The sequence below is a fragment of the Mycena indigotica genome, assembly GCF_014461135.1.
Source record: "Mycena indigotica strain 171206Taipei chromosome Unknown Mind.scaff0016, whole genome shotgun sequence".
Classification (NCBI taxonomy): domain Eukaryota; kingdom Fungi; phylum Basidiomycota; class Agaricomycetes; order Agaricales; family Mycenaceae; genus Mycena; species Mycena indigotica.
This window is the reverse complement of record NW_023503015.1, coordinates 944,076-969,969: the sequence shown is the minus strand read 5'-3', so window position 1 is coordinate 969,969 and position 25,894 is coordinate 944,076. Positions and strand designations below refer to the sequence as shown.

The window sequence follows — 25,894 nt, the reverse complement described above, 5'->3', positions numbered from 1 at the left end:
ACAATGTCACACAATCCGACAGGTTCTGTCGCATCAACAAGCACTTCTAACCACGCAACTCTTTCAGCCAACGGTCATGTCGCTATGAGTGTACTTGAGCGACGTATCATTGGCCATGGGGAAACGGGAACGAGTGGCTTCGGAATCAGATGCCAGCCCGTCTGTAGTGATTTCAAATGGCGACTTGGAAGCTACAAGGCGGAGGACGGTTACATATGGCTTGCAGCCCCCGCCGCGGGCTCGAATGACACCTTGGACCGAGTTGGGAACGGATGAGCCCCCGAGTGATGATGATGATGATGAGCGGCCTCCACTCCGGATGTACGCACTTCCCCATGCTAGTGCAAGCACGGGAACAGCTGGAAGCTTTGGCGTGCGAGCTCCTAGTGCCGCATCTAATCATGACGAAGGTCATCTCAATGGACATATCGCGGATCGAGTTAGTGAGCGCAGCGTTTCAACGGGACGGTCAAGGGCGTCCAGTGTTGGGAATGGGGCTTCTACCTCACGGCAAAATAGTGGGAGGGGTCGGAGGTGGTCAACTCTACCTAGGAGATTGACACCACCAGATAATATACCGCCTGCGACACCATCGCGAAGTATTCCCCACCCATATGCCGCTGCTTCGTCGTCGCCTTCGTCAAATGAACGCTCTGCTAGTCGGGCCAGTGCACACTCGTTCGGTTCAAATGGCACAGGAAAGCTCAACGCAACGGGATGGACTCGCGGAAAGCGGGCATCAGGAATGAGTTTTCAAAGTGTTGCGACGAGCATCAGTGAAACCTCGAGTGCAAATGCGAGTGTTGGGAGTTTGGCAATGACGGGAAGTGGTAGGGTTCGCACATCGATGCCTCCTCCTCCTAGACCGGCACCGACTACGGCTTTGCCTCCAGCGCCCAGTCCTTCAGGGAGCCCTAATACCCAAACATCTTTCAGAGAGTCAAGAGCATCATCAGTGTCTTTCCGAGAACCTGTTGAAACTCAAAACGCGTCTTCGAGTAAATCATCGTTCAGGGAGTCAATGGGACTAGGACAACGCGCCTTGAGACTCTCGTTGATGGCCCCACGACCTCCTCCATCAGGTGTACTACCTCCCAGGCCAGATGAACCTCCAGCAGCAGCGCCAACACCAGCAGCCCCAACGCAAGAACCACCGATCAAATCTGTCTTCCAGCATCGCCGAAGCAATAGTGCTAATGCAACACCGAGTCCAAGTAGCAGCATACGCAATAGTTTTCTTGGTGCCAAGGCGAGAATCGGGCTTGGATTAGATTCCATTCCGGGATCACCCGCTTTACCGCCACCACGTGGTCCACTTCCCCCCGTTCCTGCTGCTTCAGCTAGACACACATCCCTCAAGCTCAAACAGCGGCTTCGGATACTCAGTGCCCCACCAGCGCCTCATCCACAGCCTCCTCAGTCTCGAGCCCGACCGACAAGTGCTGAAACTATCGCGGTCCCAATTGCCCCTCAAGCCACTCTCGCGAGTTTTTTGAGCATCTCCGCGTCTACTCCGTCGACACCAGTCACTTCTACGCCGATTCTCTTGCCAAATGGGTCGTACGGGACACCTCCACTGGGAACACCCATCAGCGAAAAAATCATTCACTTCAATGATGCCAGTTTCTTGCAGATGTCAGCCTCGAACGCGTCGACGCCTGTCATTTCGCCGATGCCAGCTCCAGCAGCCCTCGAAAACATGAGTATCAATGAGCAGGACGAGCCAACCCAGCTCGTCTCGCTTTTGCCTCCTCCTCGTCGCGGGTCTCGCCAAATTTCGGTCAAAGACCTGGAGCCACGCACACCCACGCCAGACCAAGAAGAAGAAGAAGAGGCTGAGGAGCGCCGTGACTTGGAGGCTGAGGGTGCTGGGCCTGGGCCTGGCAAACTCTTCTCGCTCTCCCGACATGGCTCTGTGATTTCCTTGCTGCTGACTACCCCCACTAACCCACCTATGTAATACCAACAACTAATTGTTCTTGTTTTCTGGTAGATTTTGTTTCCCCTTTCGATTCGGTCGGAATTCGTGTACTTTGCTCTCAGGAAATAGCTAGTCTACTCAATTGTATTTTAACATCAATATATGCCTGATCTTGTGAATTACATCATGTTACACTAGAATAACTCTACTTCCGTTCTCTCCTCCTCTCTTTATCTGGTGCTCGGTCTTTATCTTTGCTAGAACTGGACTTGGATGCCTTGAAACACAAAAACTCGATGCCCGTGGCCTTCCTCGTTTCGGAAAGCGTCTTCTTGACGCCGTTTAGATTGCCTTCAAGCTCCTCGTCTGCCGGTCGCTTGACATATGCTTTCGCGATGCTCGTATAAAGATTTCCCAACGTAGTCGCAGCGTTTGCACTGACATACTGCCCCAGCGCGGAATGCATAAACTCGATCTCCAGGGTCGCGCGGAGCATGCCACCCATCCCAAATTTGGGAACCTTTTTGAACGACGCCAACGCCTCCGCGGCAAGAGACTCGACCAGAGCTGACAAGGTCCGCGAAAGCAGGTTGTCTGCGATGGCCGACACCTGTGCATGCACCGTCACGAGGTAGATGAGCGCTTCGTACATGTACGGCCGGATTTCGGTGGGCTGTGGGGTATCGAACCAGTCCATGCCGCTCTCAAGGATACCGCCGCGGATGATGCCGTTCACGTGATCTGCTTTGGGTTTACTGTATCCCTCAAACAGTGTCTTGTCGAGTTCCTGCACGACGGTCATCAATGTTTGTCGGTCCTCCGCGATCGTTATTCCAAAGGCTGTTTCGAGCTGCGTAATCATGCTTGGCACTATTGCACTCGCCAAATGGCCAAAGTTGGAGAGGACCAAGAGCAAGCGGGTGTCAGAGTCCATCATATCCAGCAATTCGAGTGAATTTGGCCCTCCAGGGCCGCCAGTGGCCTCTGTCAGAGGCATCTTCCCTGTGACAATGGGCGACTCCTCCGAGGCCAGATGAACCAATCCGTCTAAGAATGCGTAAAGTGCATCCAAGAATGCCTTCGTGATCTTGTTGATGAAAGCAGATGGCACAGGATTCTGTCGGACGGGTTTTGCCAGATGTGATGAGTTGCTCCCCGCGAGGTCGACACCACCCGCAAGTTTAAACGCTGCAGTCGTCACTTGCCTCTGAAACAGTTCCATCTGCGCCAAATAGTGGGTTGTAGAGGGTTCTGTTGGACTTGCGATCCATTCTTCGAGGTAGTACAGGATGTTAGCGTCGCGTAGCCAGTCTGTGATGAGTAGGTCTTCGAAGCGCCATTTGGCAGACTCGAGCAGACCCTTGAGCCCTGAAGACACGTCGTTTGAAATCTCCATTCCATTTAGCTCGTTCACCGTTTCTTGTATTTCGCCCAGAATTTTCATCAGATAATAGGCAGTACAAAGCGAATTGGAGTTGTTGGGGATTGTGGTGGAAGGGGTCATCTCGCTGGGTGACTTCATGACGGCCATATCTGACAACTGGAAGAATTGCGAGATCAGGGAGATGTAGAGCTTGACGATGTCCAGAGCCATAGTCTTGCATTGAGACGGACTGCGCCGGGAGTTTGACTGGGTGGTCTTCTTAAACTTGCCGTCCATGAAACTCTTGGATATTCGCCAAAAGTTGGGCAGCGACGAAAGGACAATTTCTGACAGGTTCTTGACCATGTCAAGAATCGCTTGCCAGGCCGGTTCGGCGACACATTTAGCTGGGAATGAATAAAGGGATGCTACACAACTAGTGAAAGAGAATACGGACCAGCAGCAGCTTCAGACTGTTTCTTATCGAGCGCCGATATTGCGACCTGTAACTGAGCAGCTAATGCGTGAGTGAGAGAGTCGGGTCCCGTTATCTCTGTTTGCGACTTTTCGAGTGCAGCTAGATATGCGTTAGACGGGTTCAAATGAAGAAGTGAGAACGAATCCAACTCCTTGTTGTGACCATGGCTGCTTTGTAGGAGATGTTCATCTGCTTCATGATGTAAACATGCTGGCTATCGAAGTATGTCCATATAGGCTCGTCGTTGGTCTGCAGGTCCATAAGAATCCTATCAGATGAATGAGACTTCTGGATGACTGAATCTGAGGGGGCAACATACTCCAGCGTCTTTTCCTGTTCCTCGACGCTTCGCGACGGATCTTGCAATTGTTTCTGCAATGCGCTCCGCATTTCGCTCATTGCCTTCTCCACACTCCCCCAGACTTTATCCAATATGCGTTTTTGCTGTTGTTCGTCAGCGCTCGACGCCTGCCCATCCTTCGGGTTTCCAATCGGCAGAAGCTGGCCGGGTCGTGTCTCCAGAAGAACCTTCCCCTTCTTATAATCACGCATGGCAACTTCATACCGACCCGCTTCGATGGATTCTATGATGAATCCAGGCAAGTTGAAAAAGAACTTGGAGCGCTCGAAGATACCAAGCGTCGTTCGCAGTTTATGCGCCTTGGACGCATTCTCGAGGACGGGAAGGAAAACCTGGTCGGCCTTGACAGCAGCAGCTAGATTATGTGTTCAATGGGGTATTGCAGCTAGATCTTGAACAACTAACATTTCAGATGATCGCGAAGAGGTTTGGACCCAAATTGGGTTGGTGGCGCTAAGAGGCCTTCTTTCATTTCCAAGTACAGAGCTAGTACCTTGTTGGAGCCATGATGGAAAGGAATGACTACGTACCATCTGTCGACGCCTTGACCGCGACGAAGCGGTCAAAATTATTCTCCACCAAACCACGGATATCACTCTTGCGTTCTTCCAATGTCCGCTCCAAATGCTTTATGCCGTTTGTGAGGTCTTGGTATTGAGCGTTTGGATGCACGAGTGACAAAAATGCTTTAGGGTCAAACGACTTTGAGCTGATCATGACTGCTGCCTCTGTGGGGTGGGGTCAGACCTGGCCAACTCGAACGAGCAATGTGAAGGCGCACTTGATTCCAAGTCCATTTCCTTCACACTGTGCACGGTTAGTGGGTGAAACGGAGGGGCAAATCAAACTCACTTGACCCTTGTTCCAATACCTAATGGATCACTGCTAGGGTCATCGCCAGTACTCGTCAGCGCGCCAGCAAAGGAGTTCTCGAGCTCATGGTCGACTTCCTCCCACTGACTGAAAGCAAGTTTATTCGCAGAGACGAGGTAATCAATTGAAACAGACGTTGGGTAGAGCGAAGATATCTTGTAGGCTTTGAGAAGCGCAGCTTCATCGGTATCAAAATTGAATTTGGGCATGACTATGAAGGTTGGGCGATGGCGGCAGACGATGGCGGGGCCGCAATGTGGCCCCGAACCTGTCGATGCACAAGGTTGTTGGAAAGTCAAGTTGGTCACACTTTGAAATGTTGTCAAGACGAATCTCAAATCATCTGGTTCACCAGCGAACCCGTCGTCTTCTCACTCACTCCTCCGTCCAAGGCGCGCTTCAGCCACCTTTAGTTCACACAACCCTACCGGACTACTTTGCCTCCAAGATCCTCGCCGAACATAGTACTCGTCCGGCCCTTGTTTGCCGCAAAGAGTCACCACACGAACATGGCGGCCCTCTGTCTCACAATCTCGGCCGGGCTGATCGTCTTGCGTGGTCATTTCAAGAATTCGATAGTAAAATCAATGCTCTTGCCCGAGGTCTGTTGGCCATGGGTGTCCAACCCGGGGAGCGAGTGGGAGTCTTAATGGGCAATAACAGCGCGTATGCGATGCTCCAATGGGCATGTGCTAGTATCGGAGCAATACTAGTCACCATAAACCCAGCCTACAGGGTTCATGAGCTGGTATGAGACGTATAAACTCCAAAATGATCTCATTTGCTTAAGGCATCAGTATTGAACCTAGTGGGAGTGTCTCGACTCTTCATTGTTCCCCGCATTCGCTCGTCCTCCTACCTTGACATGGTGGTCTCCAAATTCCCGGAACTACGCGGGTCACCCGCTGGAAATCCAATTCAGCTTGAAGAGCTTCCTGCTCTGCGCGACATTATCGTTGTCGACAACACTGGTCAGTTCTCCGCTGAGGCCGAGAAATTACGGTTTAAAAACTGGATTGATTGGCGGGAGATTCTTATTTGGGACGAGTCTGCATCAGAAAGTCGCGTCCAAAAGCGCATCGAACGCGGTCTGAACAAGGACGACGTAATTAATCTTCAGTTTACGAGGTATGCTAAATATTGAGCCACGACGAGTATGATTTAATTGGCTACCAGTGGCACCACTGGAGCACCCAAGGCAGTCTCGGTGCGGAATCCCATATCTTTCTCCGCGTGTTGACGCTGAGGAATACCAGCTGACACACCATAATCTGCTCAATAATGGTTTGTCTATCGGTCGATGCATGAATCTCACAGAGCAAGACGTTCTCGGTTTGTCAGATCCAACTTACTTATGCTTGTGCTAAACATCAAACTTCCAGCGAATGTGCCCCCTCTGTTCCATTGTTTTGATAAGTCTCAGACGTTTTCTTCTTGAGGCATTTATCTAACCATCTCAAACGCCTCGTATTGGGTAACCTCGCCGCCTGGTCGCACGGGGCCTGCATAGTCTACCCTTCTGAGATCTTCCACCCACCCTCCATCGTAGATGCAATCATCGAGGAGAAATGCACTGCCCTCCATGGTGTACCAACACACTTCAATGGTGTCTTGTCTGAAGTGGACAAACGGCGTAGCAGTGGCGAAGCTGTAGACATTCGGAATCTCAGGCGAGTCTCGCATATTGCTGTCGATGCTTGTTGCTTAGTTAGGGTCAAAGGACTGGAATTGCTGCTGGTTCGCCGATACCCATTGAACTGATGAAAAGCTTGATTTCCAAGCTTAATCTCAGCGAACTAACAAACGCTTATGGAATGAGTGAGTTCAACCTGCAGACGAAAACGAGATAGATGCTCACCCATAGATAGCTGAGACGAGGTCTGCTCGATATTCCTACCTGTCACAATCTTGTTGAAACGACACCATAGCCCTGTTTCTTTTCAAACTATACCAACTGATCCAGTTCTCAAACGCGTGGAGACTGTCGGCCGAGTTCAACCACATGTCAAGGCCAAGTTAATTGATTCAGAAGGAAAGATAGTTCCTGTAGGAACACCAGGGGAGATTTGTGTTGCGGGCTATTTGTTGCAAAAGGGGTTCGTGCTCAGCTTCTTCGATTGTTTGCACTCTTTACGCTCGTCACTAGCTACTGGGAAGACAAACAACAAACAGACCAAGTGATGCAAACCGATGAGCAGGGTACACTCTGGATGCATACAGGTGACGAAGGTATCATGGATTCAGACGGCTACCTCAAAAGTAAGCTGAATTATACATGTTTGATGGGAGCTGTGATTGATGTTCCTTTCAGTCGTCAGCAGAATCAAGGTAGATTCTCCAGTTAACAATCTGCTTGTGCTCAAAAAAATCTAGGACATTATAATCAGAGGCGGGGAGGTGAGTGTGCTTCAACGGTCATAGGGCATGTGACTCAATCCCAGCGAGAATTTGTTCCCAATTCAGATTGAAGATGTGCGCGACCCTCTTCGTATACTTTGGGATGACTCAAATACTTTTCCTTTAGGCCATTCTGACCAATCTCACGCCCTCGGTTGAAGAGGCCGCTGTCGTTGCCGTCCCAGATAATCAATACGGCGAGCTTGTCGGTGTCTGGATCGTCCGTCGGAAGTCTGGGCCCATGATTTCGAGGGAAGACATACGTCGCAAGGTGTGGGAGGTCATGAATCCACAGGTAAGCCATGTTGACACAGACTATTAAAACTCAATGACTACAGAATGCCCCGTCGTGGGTATTCTTTGTTGGCGAGGACGGTCCAGAGTCTGAGCTGCCCAAGACGGCCAGTGGAAAAGTCATGAAGCACATTCTAAGGGATTGGAGTCGGGATTTAGCCAAGCGAGGGGTGGGTCGCGTGCAAACATAGTACCCACGTGATCGCGTCGTCATTCCATATTATTTGCACTGTGCAGATACTCAGAGCACAAAGGCAATTATTTCTATCCTTGTCATAAACGAGGCAACCAGACCGCGTCATTTACGTCCAGTCTCACTGGTGCAATACTATCTTCGCCTTCCTTCACCGGGGTTCGCTCCAACACGGCAGCGTGCCTCAATGCAGTCATCTCCATTCCGTCGATTGTGCGCCAGGTAGTGCTCAAACGTCTTATCTCCTCGTCGACAGGAATGACCATGTCAGGTAAGGCTCGCGAATCTGGCCCAAATGCCTCGAAAGGAGGCAGTTGACCCATGGAGCGAATCCATTGCCCTACAGCAGCAAGAGACACCCTGACTTCGTACGAGCCACCTTCGGTTATTGTTCGACTGAGAGCAGTGTTGATCCCGAAGGCGAGCAAATAGCCCGCCGCGTGGTCGAGGGCTTGAATCGGGAGGGGTTTGGGTTGTTGGGCATCTGTTGTTACTCCGGAGAATCGAGCAAAAGCTTCAGCTTCAGAGGTGTTGAATCCTGTAGCGGTTTGAACGAGTGAGTCGAATCCGCGACGATCTTTCCATGGACCCTCCCAGCCCCATGCCGTCAAGTTCGCACATACGATTCCCGGGCGAAGACGAGTAAGGTCAGACAGACCAAGACCTTTCTCTTCCAGTCCACCAGGTCGGTATGCCTGGAGGAACACATCTGCATCTGACGCAAGATTGTGTAGTTTAATGCGATCGGCTGAATGTGTAAGGTCGAGTTGGGTTGTGCGTTTCCCGCGCGATGTATCCACGTCTAATGCTGGCAGAGCAGGTAGATGAGGCGAAGTCACGAGAAGAACGTCGGCACCGTGGACTGTCAATGGGTCAATAATAGAATAAACTAATGAGGAGGGCGAACCTGCCAGGGTTCTTCCGCATATTGGGCCAGCTAAAACTCTGCTTAAGTCTAGAACTCGTACTCCTTCGAGTGGACGAGACCCTTGGGTGATCGGCCGTTTCGGAGCGTCCCCAGTCTTGACGATTTGAACGGGTGAGACACCTTCTAGATCTTTTGCATGCGGATGGGTCGACCATGTTGAATATGAGCGCAGAGCAGTAGCACACATTCCCGCAGCAGCGGCCATTGTCTCAAAAGAGATTGAATCCTGGGTCAGAAGGGCGGCTTGGACATCGGCACGAGAGACGTCCGATTCGTCAGGAAGTCCTAGTAGGGAGAGAATGCCGGCCCGATGACTTGGAAAATTGGGTAGGGAATTGCAGTCAGAAAAGTGTCACTTACTGAGGAAAGTTAGTGTGAATGCGAACATAACTGTTGTCTTTCGTCTTATATAGCCCAGCAACATTATCCCAGACTTCTTTTGGCGGTTGGTGGTTCAGAGTATAGAATGCCTCACTGTCTGCTCAGATCTTAGTGAATGCTATGTTGAGAGAGATGGCGAACGAAATTCCAACAGCGCATGTCTTACATCCACTCTGACATTCTGCTGGACACCAGAGCGGAGAAAGTGTAGGTGGGCGGCGGACAGACCGGCGAGGCCAATTGCAGTCTTGAGTTGATTACTGAGCCTTGTTCAGGAGACATAATCGATTCGCTACCTGTGCCACAGAACCCAGCTTGAATGACGACTGGATGGCATTGTTGGCAGCAGTACTCGGCGAAAGTGTCAGCATTGAGAGAGAGGCTGACGGGAGATTCAATGCAGTCCATAAAGCATGGACAGCTTCGTGAGCAGTGGTCATGGTTGAAATTGAAGCTCACGGATTACTCGGCCCGTGTTGCCGGCTCACTTCGTCACGCGGTGTGACGAATGAACTTTTTTGTGCCGACCCAACACGCAACGAAGAATGTGGACGAGGTCCTTCCAACTGTAATCACTCTTCCCACGACGAGCTCCCACCCCATGCCTCAATGGACGACGACCCTCCTGTTATGACCTTGCGCGAAAGCGTGAAGGAGATTGCGATTGGTAGTGTCAGTTGCCCTTTTGATTCCTGATGCGTCCTGAACCATTTTCAGTTCGCTGGCATTGTATCTGAAGTCATTGAATATCCGACCGACTTAGCCAAGGTCTTGCAGAATTTCTAATCGCTGGCTTATGTTGAACTTGACCATAGGTTCGACTGCAAGCTCAACTCCTCACGCCCCCCGTAGACAAGAGTCAAATTTTCAAGGGTCCGGTGGATGTACTCACGCGAACATTTGCCAATGAAGGCTTTCGTGGCTTGTATCGGGGTCTTCCTGTGCCCATTGCGGGTTCGATGATTGAGACTGGGGCGTTGTTTGTCTCGTATGCCTACTTCCAAAACGTCCTCCGCACATATTCGACCAACAACCAACTCACTATTCCTCAACTCGGTTTAGCTGCTGCTGGCGCCGGATTTGTTACTAGTTTCATCCTGTGAGTCATGTTACATGCAGCGAGGGGACATTTTTCGCTGACTTTCGATTCAGCAGTGAGTTTGTCTTCGAAACTCTCTGTCTCCGCTCACAGTTTTCGTGAACAGCACCCATAGAGCTTTGCAAGGTTCGGATACCTCTGTCTATTCTGTGATATGCTAATCATATATTTTATCTAGTGTGTCCTGCAGGTTCAATTGATGAATAACACAACTGCTGCTCGTGTACCACCTATCCATTCCATCCCCAAGCCTATCATTGATCTGGTCCGCGAAACCCCTGGATTCGGCCACCACAAGTCCTTCAATTTCTTCGATCGCAGCCACTCGGCTCCTTCTGTGCCACAGCCACCACGACTCCCTGGTCTGGTCGAAGTTGTACGTTCAACTGTAGCAACCAATGGCGTCAGAGGTCTCTGGGTGGGCCACACTGGAACAATCCTCCGAGAAACTGGAGGCACATCTGCCTGGTTCGCGGTGAAGGAATGGGTCGCATCTGCATTATTAACACGAAGACTGGGTCCCAACTACCACCAAGACAAGACGAGCACGCTTTTGCCCTGGGAGTCAGCGGTTGCAGGCGCGGTGTCTGGTGCAGCTTGTGTTATGGCAATATATCCTGCCGACACTGTCAAGAGCGCCATGCAAACCGAAGAAGAGTTGCTTTCACATCGGAGTCGAGTTCGGCAACATCCCAAACCAGTGGAAAGGCTTTCTTTCTATCGGACCTTTATGAAAATGTACAAAGCCCATGGCGTCCCTGGCTTATATGCTGGTGGCTTGATGACTGCGTTAAGGGCAATTCCGAGCAGTGGCATTGTGTTTGTCGTTTATGACGGACTGTCTGCATGGATAGGGTAGCTTTGTACTAGAACACATCTTTAGATTATAATTAGACCAAGTAATAGTCACCCATTCACTCACTACTCTGAATCTAACCCAGTATCTCATAGCTTTTGGAGGATTCTTTTCCTGCCATTTGGTCCTTCAGCCGCTTCACCCGTATCATCTTCTCAGTCTCGTCCCCACCAGCCTCATCGACGATGGCGATAAGTGCAAGCATGGCGTGGTCTAGCATGTCGATGGCTAAAGCCGCTGTTTCCACAGGATGCTCGCCCTTTCTGTCCACCAGCAAATTGTGGACTGCTTGTGCAGCCTCCCGGACTATATTGTGTATCTTCTCTTGTGTTTCTGAAGACTGCGCGAGAAAAGCGAGATCTTGAAAGAATGCCACAAGCATCTCTGGCGGCACATCGCCTTGAATAAAATAGCCGACGAGGTCCTGGAAATAATCTAGTGTTGGCGCAAACTGAGAAATTGGAATGGAGTGGAAGTCGTAGTCGACGCGCTGGATGTAGACAAGCGTGGAAAGGAGATAGTGTTCGTAGTCGAGTGCTTCAACAACGAGGAGGGTGCTGTAGGTGGCATAGAGTCCAGCGCCTAAGATGGAGGCTAGTTCCTAGTTAGCTACCGCTTTGAAGACCTATTTGATAAAAGTACCTATGACAAGGCCGCGTATCTTGGAACGCGGTGAGCCATCTTTGCGGTACCATAATCGCGCACTCCACGTCGTTGGGGGGGTCGTATAGATAAAGTAGGGTCGTGCTGTGGGTATTAGGGAAGGGTTGCGATGTCGGAATATGAGTGAAGATGATTCAAAGCGAGGCCGTAGCTGAAAAGCACGGCGGAATGGGTTTGACAACATGGACGCAAGAAAGACAATCGAAGAGTGTGACCCTAGATCGTTGATGGCGTAATAATCGTGAACGGGTTATCTCTACAACGGTATGCTACAAGTGGAGGTGTCGCTAATGATACAACTAAATATGGCAATATTTTAACCCAAGACCCAGAGATTTTACTGAACACTGAGGAAGTGTGGAACCAGCCCGAATTGCACGCGGAAGGTATGACCATCCTTGGTGTAAACTTCGGAAAGACGGACCTGGTCGTAGCTGACCCCGTCGACTCCCAGGTAGAAGCCCTCACTACGTTCGTCGTAGTCAGATGGTTGGCGCGTCTGGACAAATCATCAGAGAGAGCCATAGAGCCGAGCATCAGACTCACGTTGGCAAATTCCTTGAAATAATGTGTTACTTGAGCCCCCAGTTGAGCACGGGTAACGTGGCGGCGTGTCGCTGGGTCGACCAAAGTGAGAATATAGGTGTCTTGACGATAACCAGGCCACTAAAGGCATCGATGTCAGTGATATGTGCAAGCGTGAAAACGAAGTGGCTCACATCAATGATTAACGTGCCAGTGGGATACCGAGCGAATATAGGCGGCAGCTCTTCGCTTATCTTGGCCTCTCCCTGCTTCATTCCCTGCCCATTCTCTAGATTGAGCAAGGCAACGCCATATTTGCATGGTCCCCAGAGCGGCTGGAAAGAGATGCTGTACGGAAACTGCTCCTTGGAGCCATAGTTTATGGAGAGGAGGTTTTTGGGATCGTGCCAATGGTCTGCTGGACGATCGTCAACCTGCGTTGGCGCTCTTGCGGGTCGGTGATGGGGACGGTAGAACTTTTGATTCGACTTGGCGATATTTGGAATGGGGTATGGAGCATGACGCTACCTTGTGTCAGTTTTCCAAACTTCAACATAGCGACCACCATACCATGCTACCTCCAGAGGCGTATAGGTGTTGGCTATATTGGTATTGCATGCTGGTTATAGAGACTGTTTTGCGCTGGAGGTGGTGTGGGATTCTGACAAACTCAGTGCCCAGCGCGCATTCTTATACTGCAAGACCATTGGAGGACTGTTCAAGTGTTCAAGTCAAAGCCCACCTTTGCCATTATCCCGCCGTCGCGACCATTGTCTGTACGCGCGAAATTGTTCAAAGCAACCCATTCGTCGGTCAAGAAAGGAAAAAGGCATCAGACGCGCCCTTTGACAGCAAAACAAAGCGAAAGTCGGCAGCAGTGCTTTGTTAGTCGGAGAAGCGCTTGGAACGGCCAGCAAAGCAGGTCTTGACGCGCTCGAGGAAAGTGTTGACTCATCGAAAATGTCAAGAATTGCTGATTAGGTCAGCCGGTTGCACTTTCAAGTTGCACCACTGGCAGAACCAACAGTTCGTCAAGTGTCGCAAGACTATAGTGCCAACTGAGTTTCGAGATGTTCTCACTGCAAGAAAACCTAGGAAAGCAAAAGATACAGGGCTCCCGTACGCGACACGATTGCTGCATGCGAAACCAAACTTGATGTAGACCACGAAGAGATGTTCAGCCTGTTTGATTCACAGCCTGCACTTAATATGAGGATGTTCCAAACTATCAGCTTTTCTACAGCTTCCCCTGCCCGTCTCGGAGTCTCACTTCTCATGTCGAAGATCCTGGCACACACTGCCTCGCCTTTTTTTTGAATGGAGCGGGAAGGTCACCGACGACGGTAACCAAATACTTGCCAGATTGCCGTATGCTTATATATAAGAACCTCAACCCTAGGTTCACTCTGTTTCCTTCAAGGCCAGTATAGACAGTGCATGTGTGAAGGCTGCGAACCGGACCTCGCATGTTTGGACTGCTGTTGCGACGTTTCTGCAGCGGATTTCTGCATAAGTAGGTATCATTGATGATACCGTAGCTTCAAGTAATCTGACCCTTCCTCGAGTACCTCCATGCACGTCTCGATCTTCACGACAAACCACGTACTCACTTTGTTAGGGATGACGGCGGCTACCTGTTCCGCTTGGTGGTGGTATTGGTCAGACCCAGTCGATGCACTTCCGACTCGAATGAATGCGATAGACCCTTCGGACAACCTAACACAGCCGTTGACGCTGCAGCAACCAGCAAGAACAGAGGGAATGCATAATGTCATTTGAACGGCGACGAATGCATGGCAGGTGTTCATTGACGATACGGACCGACAGTCACATCCAAGCTGAAAGTCAGGGTGGGGACATCGTCGAGTAAACAAAATGATATCCTCGAGGTCTACCATTTGCTTCCAGGTTGGGGACACATTTGCACAGAAATAATTATCAGATAGTGTACTGCTTTGATCGCCGAATTGTTTGGTCAGATGTGCCCTTGACTCTCAATGCTTGAACAGCATCCTGATTTTCCCAGTTTGACTCGGAATCGGCGTAGCGCTTCATGGAGCCAGCACGGAGCCAGACGGAGCCTCTGTCGAGTCAAGAAGTGTCACAACATGGGTCACGTATTTATCAAGCACTTCCCTTCGACCACCAGGTCGACTTACCGCCTCCGCGGAGGCAGACTTCACCCTTAGCTCTTTTCGTTCTCTTCTCACCTACACCCCCGACTGCGTAATCGTATCTCTCTAGGCCCTCCTCCCGTGAGTAAACAGGAATAAGCAACACTCTTTACAACGACTGATGCCCTATTTCATGCAGTTAACAGCGGTCAGAATCTCCGAAAGCACGAGCGGCAGTAGCCCTTGCATGGACGGCCCCGACAATCCGGCCCACCCACCAGAGCACAGTTCTGGTCGGAGTACCAATAACAACCGCCGTAACAGGCAGCGTCCTCGCGACGCCAACAACAACGCTGGCCCAGGCTCACAGCGACCCCGTGACCAGCAGCCACGGACTCCACAAGATGGGATGGGACAGAGAAGTCGCGGAGGTGGTAGACGCCCTCCTCGATCTGATGGGCAGTCGATGAAGAATGATCAGCCACAACCCTCAACGGAGAACCCTCGTCGACGCGGAGCCAAGTTCAATACTGGATTGACTCCAGCTGACTCCATTGGGCCGACCCATAGTCGCAATGATTTCCGTGCCAGACATGAGCCTGTTGCGGACGACCTTACATCCCGTCTGACTGCCGCTCTTGCGACTTATCCTTACCCTGACTGTCCTATCTGTTTCAATGCCGTTCATCCAGCTCAGCCAAGCTGGTCATGTTCCCCTTCCATTGGCGTTCTCGACGCTCCCCAATATTGCTGGACGACATTCCATCTGAAATGCGTCAAAGCATGGGCACAGAAGAGTGTTAAAGCTGTGTCAGATGCTTGGGCAGCTCGTGGGGAGAGCGGAAGAGATGGTGAATGGCGTTGTCCCGGATGTCAAGCTCGTCGAACAACCGTGCCGGGTGGTTATCGTTGTTTCTGTGACGCTCAGGCTTCACCCGCGCCAGCCAGAATCTCGACTCCTCATTCGTGTGCTTCCCCTTGTTCTCGGAAGCGCACAAATTGCGACCACCCTTGCCCACTTCTTTGCCATCCTGGTCCTTGTCCACCTTGCCGTGTTACGACCGAGCTCCAATGTGGCTGTCCGCGTGGCCAAGTTCTCGCCCTTCGTTGTGGCCAAACTGATATTTCCTGTGGCTCTGTTTGCGGTCGAACTCTCAATTGCGGCATTCACAAGTGTGCACGTGACTGCCATGCCGACCCTTGCGCTCCTTGTCCCGAACGTGCCACCGCACGCTGCTATTGCGGCAAAGAAGATAAGGAAGACATTTGTGGAGCTGGAAAGCCTTTCAATTGCTCGCTCTCTGGGAGTGATCCTTGGACAGGTACTTTCGCTTGCCCATCCACTTGCAATCGTCCGTTTGCGTGTGGAGTCCATCATTGCGATAAGCTTTGTCATCCTGAAGACGGCCCTCCCTCGCCTTGTCCTCGTGATCCAATATCAGTCACAACCTGTCCGTGTGGTCGCGTTCCCATCGGCGGAGCCAAGGACTCTGCTTTCCCTGCCCGACGCAGCTGCGCCGACCCGATCCCAACCTGTACTTCGACCTGCCACAAGATTCTTCCTTGCGGCCACGCGTGTGCTTCCCGCTGTCACGAAGGCGATTGTCCTCCATGCACCGAAAAGATTGTCCATCCCTGTCGCTGTGGTGCTTCTTCCAAGACGCTTTTATGTTCGACAGTTAATGCGTCATCACTGGCCCAAACAGAGATCCTCTGTGACAAACCCTGTGCAGCCCTTCGTGCCTGCGGTCGTCATCGTTGCCTTCGTGTCTGTTGTCCTCTTGCCAGTGTAGCAGCATTACAACAGAAAGCCAAGGGCAAGAAACGCGCCACTGCTCACGAGACAGAATCCCCTGTTGGTGAAGAACCGGGAGGTTTACACGAATGTGATCTTGTCTGCGGGAAAATGCTTGGATGTGGTCTCCATCGTTGCGAACAACGTGATCATAAAGGGCCTTGCGGCGTCTGTTTGATGAGCAGTTTCGAAGAGGTATGTGGCCCACCTTTCGAATGAATTTCTATCTTACTGAGTTGCATCTACTAGCTCGTCTGTTCATGCGGTCTCACTGTGCTTGAACCACCCATTCCCTGTGGGACGGTTATCCAATGCTCTCATCCATGTTCTCGACCTCCCCCTGCATGTGGTCATCCAAGAACGCCTCACAGCTGTCATCCTGACTCTGCTGCTTGTCCTCCTTGCCCGTTCCTCACAACCAAAAGCTGTATGTGTGGCAAAAAGACGGTTGGCAATGTCCGTTGCTCACAAGAGCGAGTTGGCTGTGGTGCTGTTTGTGGAAAGATGCTCGCCTGTGGTGCTCATACCTGTGACAAAGTTTGTCATGCACCAGAGGGAGAAGGAGAAGGTTGCGGACCATGTTCAGCACCATGTGGGAAACCTAGGCGGTTGTGTCATCCAGCCCAACATCCTTGCACCGCTCCTTGCCATGCTCCCTCTGCTTGCGACGAAACTGTCGCATGCACTGCTGTCATCACCGTCACGTGCTCATGCCTGCGTATCCGACAGCAAATCCAGTGTGGCAAGTCGTTGTCAAATCCTGTAGGACGGCGGGAGCAGCAAATCAAGTGCACGAACGAGTGTTTCGTGGCGAAACGGAACGCTAGACTGGCTGAAGCATTAGGTATCACTGCCGAGAGTCGGGAGAAACTTGGCGAGGTTGTATGGAATGACGAGACCCGAGCATTCGGACGGGCCAACCAGAGGTTTGTGGGTCTTATGGAGAAAGCATTTGCGGAGTACGTGATGATTCCTACCCTTTCAAAAATACTAACTTAGACCATAGTTTTGTCGCAAGTGAGAAAAAGACCCAAGTACTCCCTCACATGCCTCCCGAGAGACGCAAATTCGTGCACGATGTCGCGTCTGTTTATCGAATGGACACGCAAATGGTTGATCAAGAACCACATCGAAGTGTCCAGCTCATCAGGCGCTACGATACCAAGCTGCCCACGCCGTTATTGTCGTCGATCGTTGGTACCGCGACTGCTGCCCACGCTGGAGCTGGTGGGTTGGGAAAACTGGCGGATTTGAGAGGGGCTGGCGGGTCCTGGCGAACGCCACCAGCAGCTATTCCCAAACCTGAAATTAAACCGGCAACTACGACCCAACGAGGATGGGGGGTCCCTGTGACTCCAACCACTCCAACACCAGTACCGCCTATAGCTCCGTCCAGTCGGCCCCCAGGAATTTCGGTCCAGGCTCATGTTGTTGCTCCCCCACCCCAAACCCCGACCGCTGTCCCAGAAGATTGGGAGGATGAAGATTAAGTCGTATATAAAATGTGTGTAGTGACACTGCAATGCATTACGACCGTCATCTCAAATAGACAATGGCATCAGGTGTTTGCATGGATAAGTTCTTCTGCCTCCTTTGACCTCGCGCGTACCCTACAATTAAAAGGAAGGGGGAAGCTTTGCGAGCTTTAGTGTTGCGAATTATCAGACTACGAATGATCATATTCGTCGGTAGGTTCGATCTCTGTCCCCTCTCGGTCAATTGGTTTGCTGATATCAAAGACAGCGAGAATGGAGGCGATGGTGATGGTCAGCGAAGCACGCGCCATATGTCGACCAGGGCAAAGGCTAGGTTAATGTCAACATATACGCCTCACAACGAAGCTGCAGCGCACCGCCGACCATATCCAAATGCTGCCTCTGGCTCGGGCACAGTGGGGTCCACTTCCCAGTTGATTTGTCATCGGCACGAGGCAGCAGGAAGCGTTCGGGTTTGAATGTTAATGGGTCTGGGTAGGTATTCTGTGGTAACTCAGTTACTAAACCTAGTTGTAGTCTGATTGACCTCGTCATGAAGAATGGCCCTGTAGAGACTTAATCGGAGACGGTACGAAAGAGGATGCGAATGCATACCATGCATTTCCTATCACAATTGAGTTGGCCGGAATCCGGTATCCTCGATATTCGTCTTCCAAAGTAATGTAGTGCGGAACGCCTGGTCCAATCTTTTGGTAAAACGACCAGCGGGAATGCTTACCCAAGGGACCAACATTCCGCCACCTTAGAACCTCTTTCACCAATGCACCAACATACGGCATCCGGCCGAGATCATAGTCTTCAAGTGACGGTAAGCGCGTCCCTTCTGTGACGAAATAAATTTCCTGTTGTGCATTCCACATTGCCTGTGGGTTGGCCAGTATCGCAAGGAAGAACGAGGAGAGCGTAGACACGGATGTGTCCGCCCCACCAAGGTAGAGTGTTCCTGCCATAGAGCAAATAGTATCTTCGGTGTAAAATGAGTGCTGTTGAGCTGAGATTGATTTCAGCTTGTTTGCGACAAATGAAGGGGAGGCAATCCCAGCTTCCTGTATGAAGACTGAGTTAGAATCATGATCAGAGCCGGGGAATAATATGCTAGACCATCTCGCTATACGACGCCAACGGGCTGCATCTCGCTTGAACCCAGGCATCCAAGAAGGAACATATTTGAGAAGTGGAAGGGCATTCTAATTGACAATCAGCGCTCGGCACGTGATGTGATGCACTCCACAAGATATTTTCCAGGTACGCCAGCATCGCCCAAGGTGACCGCGCAAGCTGCACATATGGATCGTCTTTGTCTTTCAGTTCGATTCCATACGTAATCTTCAATATAGTCTCTGTGGCCCACCTACAAAAGAGAATCAGCAGCAAAATGGGGTTTGTAGGTTGCGACATACCGACGAAAACACATCATCCAATCTTCGAACTGACTAACCCCCGCAACCATCAGCCGTTTCCTGGAGATCAAGGAGTCTGACAAGGACTTTGTGTGCGGCGTCCAGTTGCATCGGACGAAACGCGCTCAATTTTGCCTGATTCCCAAAATCTTGGTTCATTAATCGGCGGTTGGCGCGCCTCAAGTATGAGTCAGCCGCGTGGATATCAAGTGGAGGCGATTCGGTACCATTCATCCCCATATTGCTTCATGACTATTGAGTAGACTGGGTTGTTACCACTGGGACGAGGAGAATATGGTCGCACCGACGAGAAAGTCATACCCCATAAGCTCAACAATCATCGTAAGCCGCGGACTATAGGACGACATGAGTTTTTGAATGGATGTAAACAGCAAGTTGATGTACCGGTCTGAATATAGCGCTGACCGCTTCTCTAATAAATCTTTCGTAGCTTCGGTGGAGCATAAAATAATGAGAGATTGGCCTGCGAGATCAAGGTGCAAGATATCTGAGTCGTATTCTTTGCTCCACGCCATATACGTTTCCCAAGGGTGCTTTGTCGGGACACTGAGAACACTGCCTATGAATGGCAGCTTCTTAGGGCCTGGTGGAAGAGGCATAATGCTACGTCGTCTGGATTTGCGTTGGGAGACATAGAGTGCGATGCAGAGACCGAGGGTAAGAATCCAAACAGTTGAGCTTGAAGCCATCGAAAAGAAGAGAAATGCTTGTACTTCATTTTCCACCTGAAGTACGCTTCTGTTGACCTCGGAAAAAAACTTGAACTCTTGCACTTCCCGAAAGACGATGTAGATTTATAACTCAAATCAGCGTTCGTTTGCTATCTTGTTTTGCGGCCGCTGTGGACTTGTGGTGGAGATTGTCCAAGTTGCAAAATGATGATGGTTACGTGTAGAGCGTGACCTAACGGCTCATGGCAAGCGACGGCTCACAGTCCGACTCATCACTCATAGAGCTCGAGTCTGAGGTCGACAAAGGCAAAGGCAAGGCCATCGCTGATTCAGAAAGCCACACGATCGTGCAGACCAATTTTGACGCGTATTTTTCGCGATCAGCCGCCAAAATCGCAACTTCAGCCAATCTCTTCTCCTCTCTCGTACAGCCACTCACCGCCGACGAGTATACCGAGGGAATCGAGGCTGCCAACGATGTCCGACTCGAGTCTGTCATTCTACGCGAGCCGGAGCGTTCGGAAATGTTTGCCCGAATGATGCTCGAGTTGAGAGAAGGCTTCAACCTGCTGTGCTATGGATATGGCTCAAAACGCGCGTTTTTGGAGGATTTGGCCATGACTCGATGCTGCAAGCTTGGACATGTCATCATCGTCAACGGTTACCACCCAGAAATCACGCTCAAGGAGATGCTCCAGTCCATCGAAGCCAACATCGCTGGTATAATCGATCTTCCTCTCGCAGCCAACACTCCCGACAACCAGGCGCGCAGAATATACGACTACTTCTCACAGCCCGCTCGAAAAACACCAAAAATGTTCCTCATCGTGCACAACATCGACTTGTTTCTCATGCGGGTACCCAAAGCTAAAGCATGTTTTTCCCTGCTTGCGCTGCATCCGAACATCCATCTCGTGGCGTCTGTCGACCATATTAACGCTCCGCTACTCTGGTCTACCTCCGAGAGCTCTGCTCGAAAAGACAGCGCTTGGGGGAGTGGCGGCGATCCTCCAAGAGGATTTGCTTGGTTGTGGCACGACATAACGACACTTGCCTCTTATGATACCGAGCTGGCGTTCGCCGATAAAACATCGATAACAGGTGCTCGAGGGCGAAAGACTCGTGGTGGAGAAGCCGCTGCATCTGGTGCGGGTGTCCCTCTTTCAAACACTGCCGTCCAACATGTGTTGGCTGCCGTGACGGACCGCGCTAAACAACTCTTCGTCCTTATGAGCAAACACCAGCTGGAGAGCATCGAGACAGAGGGCGGTGATCCCACGGTGGATGCATTGCAGGCTCATGGAATTGCATATGACGCTCTCTTTCCACTCAGTCGGAGCAAGTTCATCGCCACAAACGACACACAGCTTCGAGCCCAGCTTGAGGAGTTTCGCGACCACAGTCTCGTCATCAGTGCCCAGGTTGGTGCCACTGAAATCCTTTGGATCCCCATGCGCAAGGAAAGACTGGCTAAAATTTTAGAGACAATGGAGAAATGAAATGTCGTCAATTCAAGTTGGCATAAACAAATACGGTACATTGGAAACAAATAAGAAGCCGTTCCTTCAAGACGATTCTAGATCACGCATGACTATCTTTGGTATTTGCACTCTTCTCAACGCGCGATTTGGAGACGATGTCGACCGAATCTGCGACTCTGGGCTCACGAATGCAGAGCCCAGTCCAATACCCAGCCCCTTCCCCGGTTCTAACGGTTCAGAATCTCCATCGGGGACTAACAAAGTTCCCGTTCTTGTCAACCGCATTCTCTCATCGCGCGCCAACTCCATATCCCGAGCCCATTCCGCCGTCCTGAGCTCCTTGTCTGTTGGCCCCGCAGCCCTTCTTGGTGTTTCAAATACTTCCGGTGGATAATAGACCGTGTTAGACGGCGTCAAAAAAGCCCGGGAATCATCTGCGGCTGGGAAGTAGGGGAGACCAAACATCCGTGCTGCCAAAGGTCGATCAGTTGGCATTTTATCGCCACCCTTATCCATAGATTGGTTAGAGGGGCCTGATTCAACCTCAACAACAAATGAGGACGATGAAGGAGTTAGAGTAGACAAGGTGGAGCTAAATGGCGACGGGCCACGCGTGAAAGAGGTCGTAGGTGTGAGAGTGGGTTGGGCAGCAGCTGCTGCTGCTGCTCTTGCTTGTCTTGCTTGTAGTCGGGTTTGCATTACTTGTTATCTAGGCGGCGAGGGAAAAGAAGGTCGTAACAAAAAGCTTCCGCTGGGCCCTTTTATACCCGCGTCTGAGTCATATGATTTTGAGGCTGTGCGTCGCATGGATTTTGACAGGTGCGGGTCTGATGCGTAGCGTCGGTCCCGCGATGTCGGGACTACGCATCAGTAAGGAGAGCAAATTAAATGTTAATTCTAAGTATGACTCAAGTATGACTACAACTCCATCTTGTCCTCTTTTTCCCACCCTGGATTTTTTTGGAGGATCACAATACCTTCGAGCACCGGCGCAAATGGAATGTACTCCTCTGTTGCCAACTCCGCACGATCTTTGGTAGCCAACCTCACTGGTGTCTGGTGTGTTTGGAAACCAGATATTGTTCGGGGTTTGCCTGCTTGGCCAACGACATCTAGAGCCTGTGAAACAAGAGATCAATGTCCGTTCCAGACACCAAAAAAGAGCCACCAACCTGTCCAACCCGAACCGTTACCGGCTTGGGGTTGAGCTCTTCGTCGACAGTAATCAGGAACCTCGGATACATCGCGGGCACAAGGAAGTAAAGCATCCAGTGGTATTTATCGAGGATGACTGCGAATGAGTTCAGCCTTGAATCATTCCCAATCAGTGATCTTACAGTGTTTCGCATCCGTGAAGGCCGTTAGAACCGCCAACAAGCCAGCAACGGCAGGACGGCTCATGATACTCCGGTCAGAGTAGAACGGGTTAAGACCAATGGTCCCCTTGCCCATATGCACCAAGCCCTGAGCGACACGGACCATGAAGAGACAATCTGGCTCTTTGTAGTAGTAGCCCGCTAATTGACGAAGCATTTGCGCCAAACGCGCGTTGTTTGTCCCTGCGCCGACGAGCCCCATAGCGAAAATGGCGTTCAGTGCAACGGCGAGATCGTTGTCGTGGCTGTACTTCGAGAGCGTGTCCAGAATGGGCAGCTGAGGATTTGAAACACTGTTCAGTCCAATTGCTAGAGGGACTACTTTTCGGATAACAGGCTCGCCATAGTGCATCTACAAGGCAATGAAGAAGAGCGAACGAGAATATTTCAAACATACCAAGTGGTGGAACTGTCTTAACGCCATCTCCGCACCAATCTCCTCACCCATCGAGATCAGCGAAACGGCGAGGACGGCGAAGCTCTGGAAGGTATCATCTTGCTTTCCAGGCTTCGTATCCTCTTTGTCCTCTTCTTTCGGCGTCGCCTCCGATGTTGCCGCTGTTCCGGCAGTCGGCGCTGTCGTGGCAGCAGCGTCCTCTTTCTTGTCGTCCTTCTTCTCCTCTTTCTTCTCCACAATATGCTCGTCGCAGTGGTGCAGCATGGCTTGGATCTTCAGCACATTTCCCGTGCCAGCGAAGGCGCACCCTTCCACAATAACCTGCGCAGTCTTGGCGATTGGGTGTTCTATCGCCTTCAACGTTTCGATGGTCGTGTCCGACGCATCTTGGAGGCCTATTTGATTGAGATTAATGAGCTGTTGTGGCCAGAGATGAAGACGAACCAAGATATAAGAGGCCCAGACCCAATGTCATGAACTTCGCCCACTTCTCATCCAGAGACGCGTCGTTCTGCTCTGCCTTCTCCATTAACACTTGAAGAATCGTTCCAGTAATTTCGCCGTTTTCGCTGGAGACAAAGATAAATCCGAGGGCGAGCGCGGCGAGACCAGCAATCTCCATGCTAACATCGTCTGATACCTGCGGAAGCAATAGTTCCAACAGGTCTTGACGATGAGCCCCTGCATATGCAAGACCAAGACCAACAATGGCGCTAGTTTTGAGAGGAACGGACTTGTTGTCGACATACTCCCCGATCAAACCCTTCGCGACATCAGCTTCAGTTCGAACACCGCTGCTGAGGATCCCGGTAGCCAAAAGTGCACCGGCTTTGATGTACTCCTCGGAGGAGTAGGTGTATTTGTCGATATGTGAGAGACCGACTTCAGTGTCCCACAAGAGGCTGACGCCAAGAGATGCGGCAGCACTTAACATACCTGGAACTAGTTGAGAGAGCGAGGCTTGGAGATTGCATAACGCACCGTGCTCTTTGTTCTTGTACACCCATGAATTGCCTTCTTCCGCCTCAACCATCAGCTTATCATTCCCATACCCGGCGTTGACGAATGCGTTGACGAACGAGCCAGCCAAATTACCACGCGCTGAATCGACGTTGGCAAGCGCGTTTGGCCCTGAGTTCACATCAGCAAAAAATTCCAGTGACGCGAGTGATGCATACTTGTGTTTTCAAGATGCGTCTTGTAAACTTCTTCGAGGCTCTTCGCGTCTGTAACACCGAGTTCTTTGCCGAATTCACGCAGATGAGTAGAAAGGCGCGTGTTGCTAAGACATTCTCGGATGTCTTCGGGAAACTCGTCCTCTATGTCGATGTCGTCGTCCGGGTTAGCGCGCAACCACTCGATAGGTATCTGCGCTCTTGCAAGAATGAAAGCAAGTTGTCTCTTCATCTGTCTGTAACTACGTATCAGCATCGCAAATTAAACGATGGAGCAGACGCACGGGTTGGAGGGAGTATTGAAGTCCTCTCGGATGAGTTCTTGATCTCCCAGCCGTATTGCGAGAGCTAGAGCTTCCGGGAATTTGTTTTGTCGCGCATAGATCGCGTGAGCGGTTCGAAGGAAAGCAATATCATCCGGAGGTGGAAGTAAATTGACACAACTAGATCGAGGTCAGCGCTATAAGTGAGCCAAATAGATAGACAACAAACCCAATGAGGTATTGGCAAACGCGCGTATATGTATTCTTGTCGACAAGAGCGATTGATTCCTCCACCATCTCCAACTCTTGAAGAAGATCGATAGCGTCCGGTTCGGCGTTATGGTCGAGGAGGAATACAGCACATTCTTTCGCCAAGGCACGGAGGTCGTCAATTGTGCCAGGAACTTTGAGCACAGGTGATGAACCCTTGACTGGTTCAACCTCGTCATCTTCTTGTTCACGAATGTTGTATTCGTCACCCAGTTCAGCGGCAAGATGTCGAACGTATTCGTGCCCCCATGATCCAGGGTCGGAAAGCGGTGAGCCTGCTGGCCGCATTTCTGCTGCCAGTAAACGATAACGAAGAGTGCCTCGCGGTTGCGTGTCCGAATAAGTCATAGCTAAGACTGATAAGATGTCTGCGAATAAAGACTAGGTAACGTTTCAGATTCAGAACATGGAAGAAAGCGCGAAATCTACCTTGTTTTCGGATGGCTCCCATGTTTCGTAGAGCGTTTGAAGGCCGGGGTACAATGGATGCAGAAATTTGAGTGGTTTCGGAACGGATGTCATCGAAGAAGTGGATGTGCGAATGAGAGTCCGAAGAGTTTCCAGCGCCGGTTTATAGAGGTCAGCATTGGATTCCTGACGACGTTAGCCAGCGGTAGATTGGATGGAAAGACGCACCTTCAGCCGCTCTGCTAGCATTTCAAGCTCACCCTTGAGCTGCTGGTCTTCTTCAGACTGAGTAGGAGTTAGTTTCGCGTGTCTGCAATAATCAGGACACGCACTAATTCTTCCCCTTCGGTCTCCCCATCTTTCTTCTTGTCTTTGTTAAGCTTAGAAGAGCCCTCCTCCTTGTCCTTCTTCTTAGGATCCTCGGATGTCACAGGAATAGCGAATTCGGTAGGATTGCTGGGCATTGCAAAGTTGTCGAAGGATCGCGACGCGCGTCCTCACGTCCAAAAGGGAAGGGTCACAGTAATGTGACAGTCACATTCACGTCTGCATGCAGTCAACCCAAACAAGCTCAACACGCAGCCCAACGATTCCCAATGTTCAACATAAACTCCAGAACTTACCGTTAGAGGCGACCATGAGAATGCTTGTGTTAGAGTCCCATGCCTGTGCCACTGCTTCTTAGAGCAGTCTCA

At 51.0% G+C, this 25,894-nt stretch overlaps 10 protein-coding genes across 10 annotated transcripts; 4 read left to right on the top strand and 6 right to left on the bottom strand.

Moving 5' to 3' along the window:
- Nucleotides 1-115: 115 nt before the first annotated feature.
- On the top strand, nt 116-1,960 carry MIND_01365700 (uncharacterized protein; the record flags this gene model as incomplete). The annotated part of the gene is made up of 1 exon (XM_037370081.1): nt 116-1,960. One exon carries the CDS (start codon nt 116-118, stop codon nt 1,958-1,960), a length of 1,845 nt encoding a protein of 614 aa, XP_037213637.1.
- A 166-nt stretch (nt 1,961-2,126) lies between these two features.
- On the bottom strand, nt 2,127-5,286 carry MIND_01365600 (Exocyst complex component SEC5; the record flags this gene model as incomplete). Its single annotated transcript, XM_037370080.1, has 9 exons — nt 5,132-5,286; nt 4,976-5,083; nt 4,905-4,930; nt 4,654-4,851; nt 4,529-4,609; nt 4,082-4,478; nt 3,912-4,030; nt 3,742-3,861; nt 2,127-3,691 (listed from the first exon to the last, which is right to left on the bottom strand). The coding sequence occupies exons 1-9, from the start codon at nt 5,203-5,205 to the stop codon at nt 2,127-2,129; spliced, it is 2,688 nt and encodes an 895-aa protein (XP_037213636.1). The 5' UTR covers nt 5,206-5,286.
- A 26-nt stretch (nt 5,287-5,312) lies between these two features.
- Nucleotides 5,313-7,878, top strand: MIND_01365500 (uncharacterized protein; the record flags this gene model as incomplete). Its single annotated transcript, XM_037370079.1, has 14 exons — nt 5,313-5,744; nt 5,787-6,124; nt 6,173-6,203; nt 6,253-6,328; nt 6,420-6,670; nt 6,709-6,814; nt 6,865-6,874; nt 6,925-7,092; nt 7,143-7,255; nt 7,308-7,324; nt 7,370-7,393; nt 7,442-7,468; nt 7,521-7,688; nt 7,732-7,878. 14 exons carry the CDS (start codon nt 5,313-5,315, stop codon nt 7,876-7,878), a joined length of 1,908 nt encoding a protein of 635 aa, XP_037213635.1.
- An 82-nt stretch (nt 7,879-7,960) lies between these two features.
- Nucleotides 7,961-9,629, bottom strand: MIND_01365400 (uncharacterized protein; the record flags this gene model as incomplete). Its single annotated transcript, XM_037370078.1, has 5 exons — nt 7,961-8,742; nt 8,788-9,122; nt 9,169-9,286; nt 9,331-9,436; nt 9,486-9,629. The coding sequence occupies 5 exons, from the start codon at nt 9,627-9,629 to the stop codon at nt 7,961-7,963; spliced, it is 1,485 nt and encodes a 494-aa protein (XP_037213634.1).
- Nucleotides 9,630-9,798: 169 nt separating this feature from the next.
- On the top strand, nt 9,799-11,147 carry MIND_01365300 (uncharacterized protein; the record flags this gene model as incomplete). The annotated part of the gene is made up of 7 exons (XM_037370077.1): nt 9,799-9,861; nt 9,907-9,957; nt 10,005-10,196; nt 10,252-10,288; nt 10,342-10,347; nt 10,395-10,414; nt 10,467-11,147. 7 exons carry the CDS (start codon nt 9,799-9,801, stop codon nt 11,145-11,147), a joined length of 1,050 nt encoding a protein of 349 aa, XP_037213633.1.
- Nucleotides 11,148-11,220: 73 nt separating this feature from the next.
- Nucleotides 11,221-11,991, bottom strand: MIND_01365200 (uncharacterized protein; the record flags this gene model as incomplete). The annotated part of the gene is made up of 2 exons (XM_037370076.1): nt 11,221-11,738; nt 11,787-11,991. 2 exons carry the CDS (start codon nt 11,989-11,991, stop codon nt 11,221-11,223), a joined length of 723 nt encoding a protein of 240 aa, XP_037213632.1.
- Nucleotides 11,992-12,144: 153 nt separating this feature from the next.
- On the bottom strand, nt 12,145-12,950 carry MIND_01365100 (uncharacterized protein; the record flags this gene model as incomplete). The annotated part of the gene is made up of 4 exons (XM_037370075.1): nt 12,145-12,306; nt 12,354-12,473; nt 12,527-12,856; nt 12,903-12,950. The coding sequence occupies 4 exons, from the start codon at nt 12,948-12,950 to the stop codon at nt 12,145-12,147; spliced, it is 660 nt and encodes a 219-aa protein (XP_037213631.1).
- A 1,743-nt stretch (nt 12,951-14,693) lies between these two features.
- MIND_01365000 (R3H domain-containing protein) lies at nt 14,694-17,731 on the top strand (the record flags this gene model as incomplete). The annotated part of the gene is made up of 9 exons (XM_037370074.1): nt 14,694-15,221; nt 15,262-16,212; nt 16,254-16,374; nt 16,427-16,436; nt 16,491-16,668; nt 16,720-16,959; nt 17,008-17,029; nt 17,086-17,200; nt 17,248-17,731. 9 exons carry the CDS (start codon nt 14,694-14,696, stop codon nt 17,729-17,731), a joined length of 2,649 nt encoding a protein of 882 aa, XP_037213630.1.
- Nucleotides 17,732-18,008: 277 nt separating this feature from the next.
- MIND_01364900 (Cytochrome P450) lies at nt 18,009-19,847 on the bottom strand (the record flags this gene model as incomplete). The annotated part of the gene is made up of 10 exons (XM_037370073.1): nt 18,009-18,046; nt 18,094-18,220; nt 18,264-18,282; nt 18,332-18,924; nt 18,987-19,088; nt 19,138-19,170; nt 19,219-19,315; nt 19,365-19,389; nt 19,442-19,491; nt 19,543-19,847. The coding sequence occupies 10 exons, from the start codon at nt 19,845-19,847 to the stop codon at nt 18,009-18,011; spliced, it is 1,389 nt and encodes a 462-aa protein (XP_037213629.1).
- A 2,381-nt stretch (nt 19,848-22,228) lies between these two features.
- Nucleotides 22,229-25,663, bottom strand: MIND_01364700 (26S proteasome regulatory subunit RPN1; the record flags this gene model as incomplete). The annotated part of the gene is made up of 12 exons (XM_037370072.1): nt 22,229-22,429; nt 22,483-22,601; nt 22,648-23,038; nt 23,084-23,478; nt 23,528-24,019; nt 24,065-24,214; nt 24,262-24,494; nt 24,543-24,701; nt 24,751-25,172; nt 25,221-25,385; nt 25,428-25,484; nt 25,532-25,663. 12 exons carry the CDS (start codon nt 25,661-25,663, stop codon nt 22,229-22,231), a joined length of 2,916 nt encoding a protein of 971 aa, XP_037213628.1.
- Between the last annotated feature and the right edge of the window lie 231 nt (nt 25,664-25,894).